Source organism: Rhopilema esculentum, chromosome 7, assembly GCF_057945365.1.
Source record: "Rhopilema esculentum isolate cy_ngs chromosome 7, ASM5794536v1, whole genome shotgun sequence".
Taxonomy (NCBI): Eukaryota; Metazoa; Cnidaria; class Scyphozoa; order Rhizostomeae; family Rhizostomatidae; genus Rhopilema; species Rhopilema esculentum.
The window spans coordinates 170,345-182,709 of NC_142821.1; the positions used below are offsets into that span (position 1 = coordinate 170,345).

The window sequence follows — 12,365 nt, forward strand, 5'->3', positions numbered from 1 at the left end:
TTATGTAGATTCTGGACTAGCCAAGAATATTATGTAGATTCTTTGACAAATGAATTATTTCATGTTGTTTTCCATGATTACTCTATCCACAGCAACTTTGATGACATTATAGATCTTAACAGAAAATGTCATATGAGTTTTAAAGTTATAAGCTATTTGGTATCAAAATCCTGTTAAGCCTGCTCCAGAAAACCCTTGGCATATATTTCTCTAGTTTACTTTGAAAGACAAATAATTTATGCTAAATTTAAATGGATACTATGAAATAAACTCCTTAATAAACTATTTATACAATTGAATTATACAATCAAATTTTGCTAAGATTAAAATACTCACTGTGACATTGATAAGTGCTTGTTTGTTGGAACAGAATTTATTCCTACATTTTAAATTTTTCTTATGTTGATCTGTTAACTTTACAGAGATGCAATCAGACTTAGTGCCATTTCTGTCTGGTCTGCTGTTGACAAGTGACTTGAGAGTAAAGGAGTGGCTTGCAGAGTACATCAAAAATGCCCAAAAGGTGTATTTTTTAGATTTTTTTTCAGATATTTTTAAATAAATATCCAAACTAGAGGTTTAGCTGAAATAGACAAAAAATATGACTTTTTGGCCTGGCCATCTCTTTATCTTTCCTGTTTTTATTGACAAATCTAACAAAGTAGTGGAGTGATGACATAAAAAAAACTAATTTAAAATTTTTTTAGAATTCTGACCTCAAATCCTGAAAGATCACCATCAGATACCTCTAGATTTGTAAAATCAGTTGAATCTGTTGCAAATCCACTGAGATATTGCCACATAAGAAATGGGTTTTTCCATTAAATCACTGTAATTTTACCCTGGTTCTAACTATCTTGGTTCTATCTTGGTATTCTTTCAGGTTATGGTGTCAAAATTCCAAAATTCTAGAAATAGACTTTTTATGACGTCTCACTCCACTACTCTATTCTAACTTTCTTTTGATAGAAATTTGCATTCACATCCAAGATGTGCAATTATGTACATAAAGTTCTCAAATCACTTCTCGGAAAAGCCTCCAACCTCAATTAAAACTTGTTCTCAAGTCCTGCCCTCAAATAAGCCCTACCCTCAATTAAGCCCACACTTTAAATTTCGATTTTAATTGTCCATAATTTTCACCCATGATAGGTCACATATTCAAAGGAAATGGGGAACTTTTTATGAAATCATACGTAGCCTTTTCCCAGTGTTTTTGTAAAAAATTAAAATCCTTTAAAAGCTAGACATCTATGTTATGAATTTCAGATAATGTTCAAAGTATCCCTCGCATTTTCCCCCTTCCAAGAAAGTATCCAAAATTAACAGGTCTCAGGAACTAGCTCGATGATTTTCGGTAGGTCTACAGTTAATCCCATCGTTTTTTTAACGTTTATCTAGTTAGAACTGTGGTTTCTAAAGCGAATTTTAGTGCTAGATTTAAACTGACGCTCGATTTAAATCTATTAATTGGCTAATTTTTCGAAGGATGCCCCAAATTCATCCATACACGTGCTTCGCAATCAGCTGATGAAAGAAACATTAGATGTTGTCAAGAGCTTCTCCCGTTCTGAAGAGGAACAGGATCAAAGTAAGGGTTTTGTTTGCCATCTCTGCTGCTTAACAGCGATTCCTTCAAACATTATAAAAAATAGACAATTATGCAAGAGCTTTTGTTTTGTTTTGCTGTCAATCAATGCTGTCTAATTCTTTGCTATCAAAGAAGCATATGCTTTGATTTTCCTGCTTTATCATTTTTCAGATATGGACGTTGATGCCCAGGTCATAGGTGGTGATATCCCGAAAGGCATTGCGCTGATGCGCCTGTACTGCGCCCTCAAAGGCATGGTGGGCTACAAAATTTCAAACGAAGAATCAGAAGCATTTTTAAAGCTGATTACATGTCATCCCCCTGGTACGGCTGGCGGTGTGCGATTTGTTTGCGCAGGCCTTTCCTCTCTCCTTGCCTGTACTTTCATTATCAGGTACTTTCATTTTTTTCAAGTTGTAGCCTTCACAGACAACATTAATGGGTAACAGGAATCGTTGCCTACTTTGTAAAAACAAGATGATCTTACTCTTTTCAATCACAAGTAAAACGTTGTTAATTTAAGATCTTGTAAAAAATGTTGGAAAATTGTAGGTAGAAACACTGTTTCCACAATAAGAACTATCGCCAATGGCAATAAAATGCTATGATAGACCTTATTTTTTCGGGAACCATCACAATTTCAAATCACACAGTCATTTTAGTTGCAATTAGAATTATGAATTATTATTTGCAATTAGAATTCCAATATTATTCTTTTTCAAATAAAACCATCAAGCAAAAGATCTTCGAAGTTGCTCACAATAGAAATTTTATCTTCCAATATTAGCTGATTCGTATTGGGAAATCTAGCATTACCTTTCATTATTTTTAATATTTAAAGCTAAAATGAAATATTAGCACAGTAAAACTAAAATGAAATTCAAAAGCAAACATTTGTTGGTAAAATTGTCAATTCTGCCATGAAGGCTCACGACATTAGCCAATATTTAACAAATAAAACTTTTAATTGTTTTTCAAATTAGGCCTTTTTTCATGGCTGCTTTATTAGTGCCTTCTTTCAATATCTCCATCGGGGATCGTTGAAATCCTTTAGAAACATTTGATGTAATGTGAAACAGTATTAATTGTGAAATCTTTCTATCAAATTTTATGGAGGAAAGTAATGCCTTATATTTAAATACTTGTTTTGATATTGTTTTAAATATATACTTGTTTTGAATGGCCCTCAATGTATTGCTCTGAAATCGAGTAAATTTCTTTGTTGCTAGTTATCCCGAAAGGGAAGAGAAAGCAACGCAATGGATTGAATGGTTGTGCGCCCATCAGGCAGAATTTGGACACTCTGCAGCTGTCAGTTCGTCGTTCGGTGAAATGCTGCTCTTAATTGCAATTCATTTTCATAGCAACAACTTGGAGGCCATTGTTGACCTCGTAACTTCGACACTAAGCATGAAACTGAGGCCAGGATCCTTGACAAAGATGAAAATTCTATTCACTCAGCAGCTCTTTCCCGAAAAGGTGTGTTGCTTTGTAGATCAATCTTGTTTTAAGATATGTACTTTTTCTTAAGATTTCATCTTATAATATTCTAATAAGAGTGCAAACGTTATTTCCAACCTACCATTTGTAAGATTTCGTTGACTTAACTAAGGAACTAAAAACATCAAATCTTGAAGTCAGCGTGCCTGAATTATGTACAAACTCATTGTACACGCAAACTGAATATTGAGGTGACCCCAATAACGTTGCACTTTAAGTCCTGGTGTTATCTATAAATCTATTTGAAAGCCCAGCTTTAGTCATTAGTGCAAATTTCCTATTGATCATTTCCAGGTTGCTGCCGAGCACGTTTTGACAGTGCCTGTTACAAAGAATTTAAACGCACATCTTTCCGGATTTCTTCCAGTTCATTGTGTTCACCAGCTGTTGAAATCGAGAGTTTTTAGTAAACATAAAGTTGATGTCAAGGTTTGTTTATTCTTAAGATAGATGATTTCATCCGTTGATTTTTCAAAAGATCGTTCAACTTGGAGACAGAATTTGCTCACAGCTGTCTCTTTTAGAGTTTCCCAGTCTTTATACAAGATGAAAATGATTATTTGCTCGACCTCGATATCATGCCAGACGCAGCTAGCAATTTATTAAAGGAAACTAAGGTAAAACTGTGCAAAAAGGTTGTTGAATAAAATTGTTTCTGTGAGTTATTTATAGCTAAATTTCACCAGCGTTAATTGGATAATTTTCAATTAATTATGCTAAATTTTTCATCTCCAAAAAGTACTTGTTCCTTTTTTTCTAGGATTGGGTTTATTCCCAGATTTGCACTGCTTCGGCTCCTCTACATCCTTTGATGGTGCCATTAATTGAAGCTTTCGTTCATGCAATCATCCAGCCGATCCAAATTGGCAAAACTGGTAAACACCACAAAACAGCAAATCTCGATCGGTTCTCAGAAGAAAGTCTGTTTAACATATTCGCAAAAGTTAGTTTTTATTTAAGATTCTCTATGTAGTTCCATAAATCAGCCAATTTTTAAATGCGTAATTTTTGGGGCAAGTTTATTTCTTGCTTTGTAATTGTGTATTGCTTTTTGTTTAATGTTTGTGCTAAAATCACAATATTTTCATGGATACAAAAGCTAATTCTAATAAAGATTCTATCAGTTCATGTAGACCTCTTTTGGATCTATTCCTTTGGTCAGCTATATTTTCTTGTTCAAAAGAAAATTGCTCAAGTTGCTGCTGATTGTGGCGGTTAAGTTTCGCTCGGTCTTTTCCAAAAAAACATTTTTCTATAATAGTCGATTTTCAAGTAAGATCGGTGGGTGTACCTCTCTTTCCAAACTGCAAACGATTCTTTTTAGCACCTTGGCACTTTTATTAATGTTATGGGGGTTTTTCTCGAAAACAGAACGATTTTTGCCAAAGTTGTAAGAGTTTTTGCGGAGTGATATGACCCTGGAGTCAGAGCACCTATATCCATATCTGTTTTGAGACGGTAACAAACTATCTTTTTTAAAGGACCGCAGTGATCTAAGTCTTACTTGTGAAACGTCCAGCTTCCTGTTGATGCTGTTCTACACAATGTTATATCAAGACTGCCTCCTTACCAATATGGCCACTCTACGTGAGTTCGTTGACTTTGTTTATTGACTTTGTTTATTGACTTTGTTTCTTGACTTTGCTTATCTACTTTGTTTATTTACTTTGTAATTATATGCAAGAATGTTATTATATCGTTGTCATTCATTTAATGAATTGTTTTTGCAGTTTGCCAGATAGCAAATTACCTTTATAATAGCGAAATTTATAATTGTAGTTTTAGTTGAATTGAAAATGAAAAGTTTCCATTTTCCTCTTAAGAAACGTAATTTTTGTTACAATGCCCTAGTTTGTAACATTGACCTAGTATGTTCATTTTTGTCTTCTGATTTTAGTCAACGACCCAAAGAGGCCAATGGAGTATTCAGCAGCACTTTATAATCTCATGCCAATAAAGCAGCTATTGTTAACAGCTAGGGAAAACCAGCATAATTATGAAGACCTGTACCCGCCATTACTGAGACTCGTTTCCAAAAGTTATCCTCATCTCTGTCTTGTTGAAGACTACATGTTCGAAGAGGAAGTGAAGGAGGAGAAATCCGTATTTCTCGCCGAGCACGAAAGTCAACTGTCGCTGTTCAATGCACAAGTTTGTTGCAACGATCAGCTACGAAGTGGTAGATACTTTTTCCTTTCCAGATATGCTTGAAATTAAGTTTTCCTCATCTGCGTGCAATGGCTATTTTATTTTAAATGGGACAAATTATGTTTCAGCTTCTATCCAGCTGAGATTGTTGCTGCATTTTGACATTATTGATCTAAACAAACCAATTTAGTTGATATTGCCAACTCAAACAAAATCTTATTAAATCACGGTAAACAAGGTTTTCTATTTTGTTTTGTTATATTCCATATTCAAATTAGAAGCATTCCTTTAATTTTTGCTTTTTGTTTGCAAGTTAGTATGTGCATGTAGAAATAACATCTTAGGTATTCTTGAGATGGCTTTCTCCGAAAGGATGGAACAATTTCTGACGATTCGAATTAAAAACTCTTTATGAACGATAGAATTAAACTAGGATTTTCTGTTGTAGTGCTGAAAGATGCAGACACGGCATGGCCTAAAACTGTTTTGGTGTTATCGAAACTTGTGTTGCTCCGGCCTAATCAACTAGTGGAGTATGCGGATGCCCTGGTAGATAGTTTTCCGTTCTTGCTTAAGTCGTCAGTTCCAAGAAAGGTTCAGTCCCTCTGTAGTGCTATTTGGTATAAGCTCAACACAGTTATTCCCAGAAGGTTCGTTTCTCTATATTTCCACTATTTCTGACAATGCTCCGCTTCACTGCAAGCTTAAAGTTTAAGAGAAGGCGAACGCTGTTCTTCCTTGGAGCCATTGTAACCTAACTAGAATTAAAGTTTTCTCATTGTGTATAAGAAATAAAATGTTGCCAACAGTCTAATGGAATTACAAAATTATAAGGAATGCTATGGCTATTCTAGTACAAAGGAAAACCATAACATAGCTGATTATGTTTCTGGATATGGATCTGCTCTATTTATAGTGCGAATTTCACCGATAACGCATCAAGAGCGGTGTTGTATGAACTTGACAGCTGTGGGTATTCTCGAAGTCCAGTTCAAATCAGCGTATCCACGTATATGATGATCGTTGCCTATTTACATTGAAGCAGTATGTCAGCTCACTAAGGACTGAACTGCAAACTTCTCGTTTATTGTCTTTTTTTAGTTATGCCAATTTTTCGCGCGTGTTTCAATCTTCCCTATTTTTCCCGGCTAACCTTTTTCCAACATATCCTCTTCAGACTGCTCGTATCTAAGAAACACATTATCTTTCTATCAAGTTATCGGTCTTTCTCTTCCTCCTTATCAAGCCATGTTCGTAATCTTCTTTAGAGGCTGGTCGCTCTTTGCATATACCCGTGGTTCCATTTGTAACAAAGGCTATCGTGAAAGCATGACATGTGGATTGTTGGAATGATGGAATTATGGAATGTTAGAATGCTTGAATTTTAGAATGTTGGGAGTTTGAAATGGTGGATTGCTGGAATGGTGGATTGCTGGAATGCTACAATTTTGGAATGCTGCAATTTTGGAATGGTGGATTGCTGGAATGCTACAATTTTGGAATGCTGCAATTTTGGAATGGTGGATTTTTTTATTGGAATGGTGGATTGCTGGAATGGTGGATTGCTGGAATGCTACAATTTTGGAATGCTACAATTTTGGAATGATGGATTTTTTTTATTGGAATGGTGGATTGCTGGAATGCTACAATTTTGGAATGCTGCAATTTTGGAATGGTGGATTTTTGGAATGGTGGATTGTTGGAATGGTTAATCGCTGGAATTCTGCAATTTTGGAATGATGTTTTATTGGAATGGTGGATTGTTGGAATGGTGAAATGCTGAAATTTTGGAATGTTTTTTTCAATCTTTAGGTGGTACAAAGACTTAAAATGGCCATGAAAAAAGCAAACATTTGAGTATACTTCAGCTTTTCTACTGAGACGCTTCAGCCAAAACAAAGATCGAAAACTCAACGATAGGAAATATATATACCCAGTTGCGGATCGAAATAGGCCAATTGCGAGCACATGACTGTTGAGGTTGGCCAATCAGTGCCGGTTGCCTTGATAAATGTGCTGATATTTTTCGTCAGCTAGAGGAGAGTATGCAAGTTCTAGATAGAGAAAATTAAGAATTTATCCACTTATGGGATACTAAGTGTGTTATCTTTCCTAATTGCACGGATTGGGGCAGCCTGAATGGAGTTCTTCTAGCCCACTCGATTTTTTATTCTAGATTTTTTACCTTTTTGGTTTTCAGCAGCTGATCAAACAAGGGACCAGGGAGACCTTAGAATCTACCACCTTAATTGATCACGTTGCCACTACTATCAAGTCAAACATAGTAACCTCAGTGATCGCTACATGGTATACTGTGTAAGAAAGTTCTGTCGGGCTTCGAAAAGACAGCATACAATCATTACTACAAGGCAACTCAAACACTTTGATCAATCAGAATTTATAAATGATTTACTTCTCGTTAACTTGAAAGGTATTGTCTCGAATGACGATGACATTAACCTTATCGTTGAACAGTGGACCAAGATGTTTTCATTGATACTTGAAAAGCATGCACCAGTACGTAATAGGCGGGTTTCAGAAAAGTTTACTCCCTAGTTGACAAAAGACCTGAAGCAATTGTCCGCAACTAGAGACAGGTTGAAAAACAAAGCCGTGCGCTCCAAATCCAATATCCTGATGTAAGCTTACAGGCAGATGCGGAATAAACTTAATGAGCTGAATACAGATTTGAAGCGAGAGTTCTTCACTTATAATATTGCTTCGCACAATGGTGATTTAAAAAACACTTGGAAGACTATCAATAATACAGTCCGTAACAAGAAATCTAAAACCACCCAGCTCGCAGCACTTCAGGTTGATGGGAGGCAAATTTGTGATAATGAAAGTATTGCTGAATCAATGAATGAATTTTTTGGTAGTATTGGCAATATCCTTAGCGGCAAGATACCTTAAACATCTAATCCACTTCTAGAGAATGAGTACTCGGTAAACAAACAAAATCTACGCTTTGAATTCGAGGCTATCAATATGTTTTAGTTAGAAAGGGTTTTCGGCAAATTCAAAACATCTAAGGGACCCCTTTTTTTAAAACTGGTCAAACAAACGATCGTTCCAATTACAGACCGATCTCAATGCTGCCGTTTCTGTCCAGGGTTTTCGAAAAGTTGATTTACAGTCAGCTCTACGGCTACCTTGACAGAAACAGGCTTCTTTTTTCCAAACAGTCTGTGTTTAGATCGCTGCATTCTGTTTTCACATGTCGGCTTAACTGTACGAATGATTGATATATTAATATGGATAAGGGTCTGTATACAGCGATGGTATTCATAGACCTCAAAAAAGCTTTTGACGCCGTCGAACATGAAATTCTTCTTAAATAGCTGAGGAAGTTACCTGATTTGCATCTTATCTGGATAACGGAATGCAATTCTGCAGAGTTAATGGGGTTTCCCTAAAGCTTGAAAATATAAATTGTAGGGTGCCACAAGGCTCGTGTCTTGGTTCTCTTTTGTTTTTTTATATTTATTAATGATCTGCCATTTCCTCTTCAAAATAGTCAGGTTACTGTGTATGCGGACGATACCACCATATCATATTCTTCCAATAACATCGATGATCTCAACGATAACCTAAATAGAGTCTTGAACTGCCTGAAGCAGTGGCTTCGAGGAAAAAATCTATCTTTAAATGTTATTGAGACTCCAGCTATGGTTGTAGGATCTCGAGCTAATCTTTAAACGATCTCTGAAGGGAAAGTTCAGTCCCCCTCCTTTGCTATAGGTGACTCACAGATTGAGATTGTTGAGAAAATTTAGTACTTGGGAATTCAGCTAGATCAACATCTTGTTTGGGATGAGCACACGAGATTCTTGCGTGCTAAGGCCTCTCGTGCAATAGGGTTTTTAAAGTCTGCTAAAAAAGTACTTCTCCAAGAATTTCTTAGCCAAATACATAGTGGTATCGTAAAACCGCATTTCCGCTGATGTTTCTTTGTGTGGGGGAGCTGTGGGGAATCCAGAAGAATTACACTGCAGAAGTTACCAAATCGCTTGCCAGAGTTGTAACAGACAGTAGCTATGAAGCACCTGCTGATGCATTTACACAAAGGTTAAAGTGACCAAATATCGCTGAAATCATAAAACGAGAGACAGCGACGATCGTTTACAAATCCTTCAATGGTCTTGCACCAACATATCTCTCAAATATCTTTTCAAAGAACTCATCACGGGGCAGTGTCAAGTTGAGAAACTCCGAGACAAAATCATTCTCACATTCTGGTTTACATATGTGGAACTGCCTTGATCCTGAGGTTAAGCAAGCCCCTCTTTGAATGCTTTTTTAAAAAAAACTTTAAAGCTTGTATGATAATTATGTTTTGACTTAAACTTTACTTTAGCATTGTGATGAAATTATTTATTTTCGTTTGTAGATTATTTCACTTGTAAATTGTAGATTTTAAATTTTTTTCACTGTCCTCTGTAAGGCGGCCTCTGCCGACGGGGCTACCTTGAAAAAAAGAGTGAAAAATGAAATGAAATGAAATAAATAATGTTACCAATGGAGTCCTAAGGTGAAAACGAACTCCTTTTGTCTACACAATAGCGATTTTTTCATGCTTATGTAGATGGATTCCAAAGCTGCTAGATGGAACGACAATCGAGCTTTGACAATAATCCGAAACATGTCGCCATTATGGTTTTTTGCACAATCTGGGTTTTCCAGTAAATGCTGCCCGATAGCAGAATCACATGTTTTAGATGTAGTTTTAGGGATAAGTTTGGTTCTAATACTAGACGGCACATGCCGGAATGTGTGTTTTCTTAAGTCTAAATAAAAACTAGTGCAACCATAATTTTTTTGAGGTATTGTTATAAAAAGAATGACGTTACAAGACCCTATTTTCTTCTCATCTATGTCTTGGTGAAAGGTCTAGGATTATACATATCTTTGGGTGGTGCGTTAGTTGAATCACCAATGTCAAGCATGTCAATCCGAGGCTTTGCCTGGTAGCCTGTAAATGAACTCGTGTTTCTTCTTATGGGCAATCAGGGTCCGTTAAATTGATATGTATCAGCTACGTTGAAATTGTGTTTATGCAGACAATTCCTTTGTTGTATACAATACTATTACTATATTGTAAACATTACTGGGGGCTACAGTACCCCCAAGTCTTTTAGCTGCTACATCCCTGTAGAACAGATGAATTTCTGTACAATTCACGGGTTATCTTTTTCAAACCTAAATGATGCATTAAAGTGCAGGGACTGCGAAACCTGGGAGGTTTAGCCCCAAAAAAAATCAAAATGTAATGTAATGTAAACCTTTCCAAGAAGCCCTTGCTGTTGGCTTTTAGCATGTTCAGCCCGTTTAGGCAGGTTTAGCCCCCAAAAAAGCTGTCCTTGTTATTGTGTAGGTGCATGCCTACCGTTTTAAAATCTATTCACCCAAAAGTCCGATAAATTTCTTTTTTTTTTAATTTTTGATTTTTCTTATTTCTGTTTTCTTAATTTTTCCAAAGCTTTGAGGCTTTGTTGTTCTTGATTTTTTTTAAGTTATTAGGATTTAAGTTCTAACTACGAGAACAGTTTTCATTTCCCAACGGTCTTTTTTGATTGGTTGGGGGAAGTTTCAAATGAAAAAAAAGGGATTAAGATTTGGTTCATCTTGGAATATCCGGTCTTGTTGGTTTTGAACGCGTTTAACGGTTCTTTATTGCTTTATCACAATTCGCAGAATCTTTATTGCTTTAATTCTTAGGGGATATTATGTTTATTGAAGTAGATAACTTATCGAACAAAACAAATTTTGCTCTTTCAGAAAAAGGTGTCCAATTTTTTTATTGTGGTTTGGTTTGATTGGATAGTTTTGTTTAATTTATAGTACATCTCGGGAATAGCCGATTTTTGGGATTGATCACAGAACAATTTCTTTATATTTTTAACAGATTATGGCTGCGCACTGTCAATGCTCTCTCTCAGACCCAGGCGACTGGTTCAAAAGCTCAACCTTACACCGATGAAGAAATCACCAAAGACCCTTTGGTCATTTTACGATGCGATCGTCGCTTATTCAGGTAACGTATATAGTTATTCGTCATTGCTGACGCCAGTCTTTCTCGCACATCCAGGTAGATCCACAGTAGCAGCTTTCTTTACCGTTTGCGCAACGTTGTTTGTTTGCTATACGTGCGTGTGATAGAGGCTGCTGTCCTTTGACAGTGGATGCAACAGTAGAATCTTCTCATAGAATTAATCTAAAGTTGAAGTGACATATTGCAAATTAGCAACGTCATAAATTAGCAAATGACGGCTTCAGCAGCAGAACCTTTCGTGCCAATTTGGTTGTTTGGATTTATTACATTGGAGTTCTCTGTTCCACTTACACACAGCCCAAACAGAACGAAAAATTATTTTGGGAATAAGACAACCCACTTTGTTGCAACACGCAAACCAATATCAGCAATGCCATCGCAATGCCATGGCCATGGAAAAAATTACAAGTTGAAAGGCCTACTTTTTCCAAATATAGGATTAAAGAGCAATTTATTATATTTCGAAAAAAAGGTAAAGAAAAATGTAATTGACTGTCATTATTCGAATAAAGCCATGCGAGTATTACTTGAACAATTTATCTTGCTAACAGGGTGGAAAATTTCAATCTACAACCAATCGCAAATTGGAGACAGTGTGAGCGAGAGAGCTTGCTGATAAAATCAACGTAACGGTGGGCATCATCACGCGCGAGTAGATGAGATTCGCTTGCTAATGTCGTCCTGCTCCGTGCAATTCTTTTAATCCTGTAGTTTTTTTCAACGATGTAATGGCCACCTGTAATTGCTAACGATCTTTTCAGATACACTTTGACGTCGGATCTATTAAAGAAGAGAGCTTTCAGTCACTTTTTGTATAATTTTTTAATTACTAAAATAGTTTTGGCGTGATGGCTGCTATAGAATTTGCGCTATGAATCATGAGCAAATTGCCAGTTCATCCAAGAAAAGTGTCTGTTCCTATTGATTGTGTTTTCATATTGATTGTGTTGTTTTAGAATAAATGTTTAAGTCAGAGACAATTCCTTTTACTGGTAACTTGAATCAACAGTGGAATGCTTCTCTCGTCACACTGTCTTCATCCTCAATTGAAAACGTGGCGATGACAATCAAATC

At 36.1% G+C, this 12,365-nt stretch overlaps 1 protein-coding gene across 2 annotated transcripts in view; it reads left to right on the forward strand.

Moving 5' to 3' along the window:
• The window catches only part of LOC135683744 (integrator complex subunit 2-like), a 29,515-nt gene that overhangs the window by 8,730 nt on the left and 8,420 nt on the right, over positions 1-12,365 (forward strand). For both annotated transcript variants that reach the window (XM_065199092.2, XM_089109188.1), the window contains exons 6-15: positions 423-523; positions 1,489-1,591; positions 1,763-1,985; positions 2,821-3,070; positions 3,386-3,520; positions 3,852-4,034; positions 4,573-4,678; positions 4,989-5,270; positions 5,688-5,889; positions 11,145-11,273. In XM_065199092.2, coding sequence (XP_065055164.2) covers positions 423-523; positions 1,489-1,591; positions 1,763-1,985; positions 2,821-3,070; positions 3,386-3,520; positions 3,852-4,034; positions 4,573-4,678; positions 4,989-5,270; positions 5,688-5,889; positions 11,145-11,273 — 1,714 coding nt within the window. The remainder of the gene's footprint in view (positions 1-422; positions 524-1,488; positions 1,592-1,762; positions 1,986-2,820; positions 3,071-3,385; positions 3,521-3,851; positions 4,035-4,572; positions 4,679-4,988; positions 5,271-5,687; positions 5,890-11,144; positions 11,274-12,365) is intronic.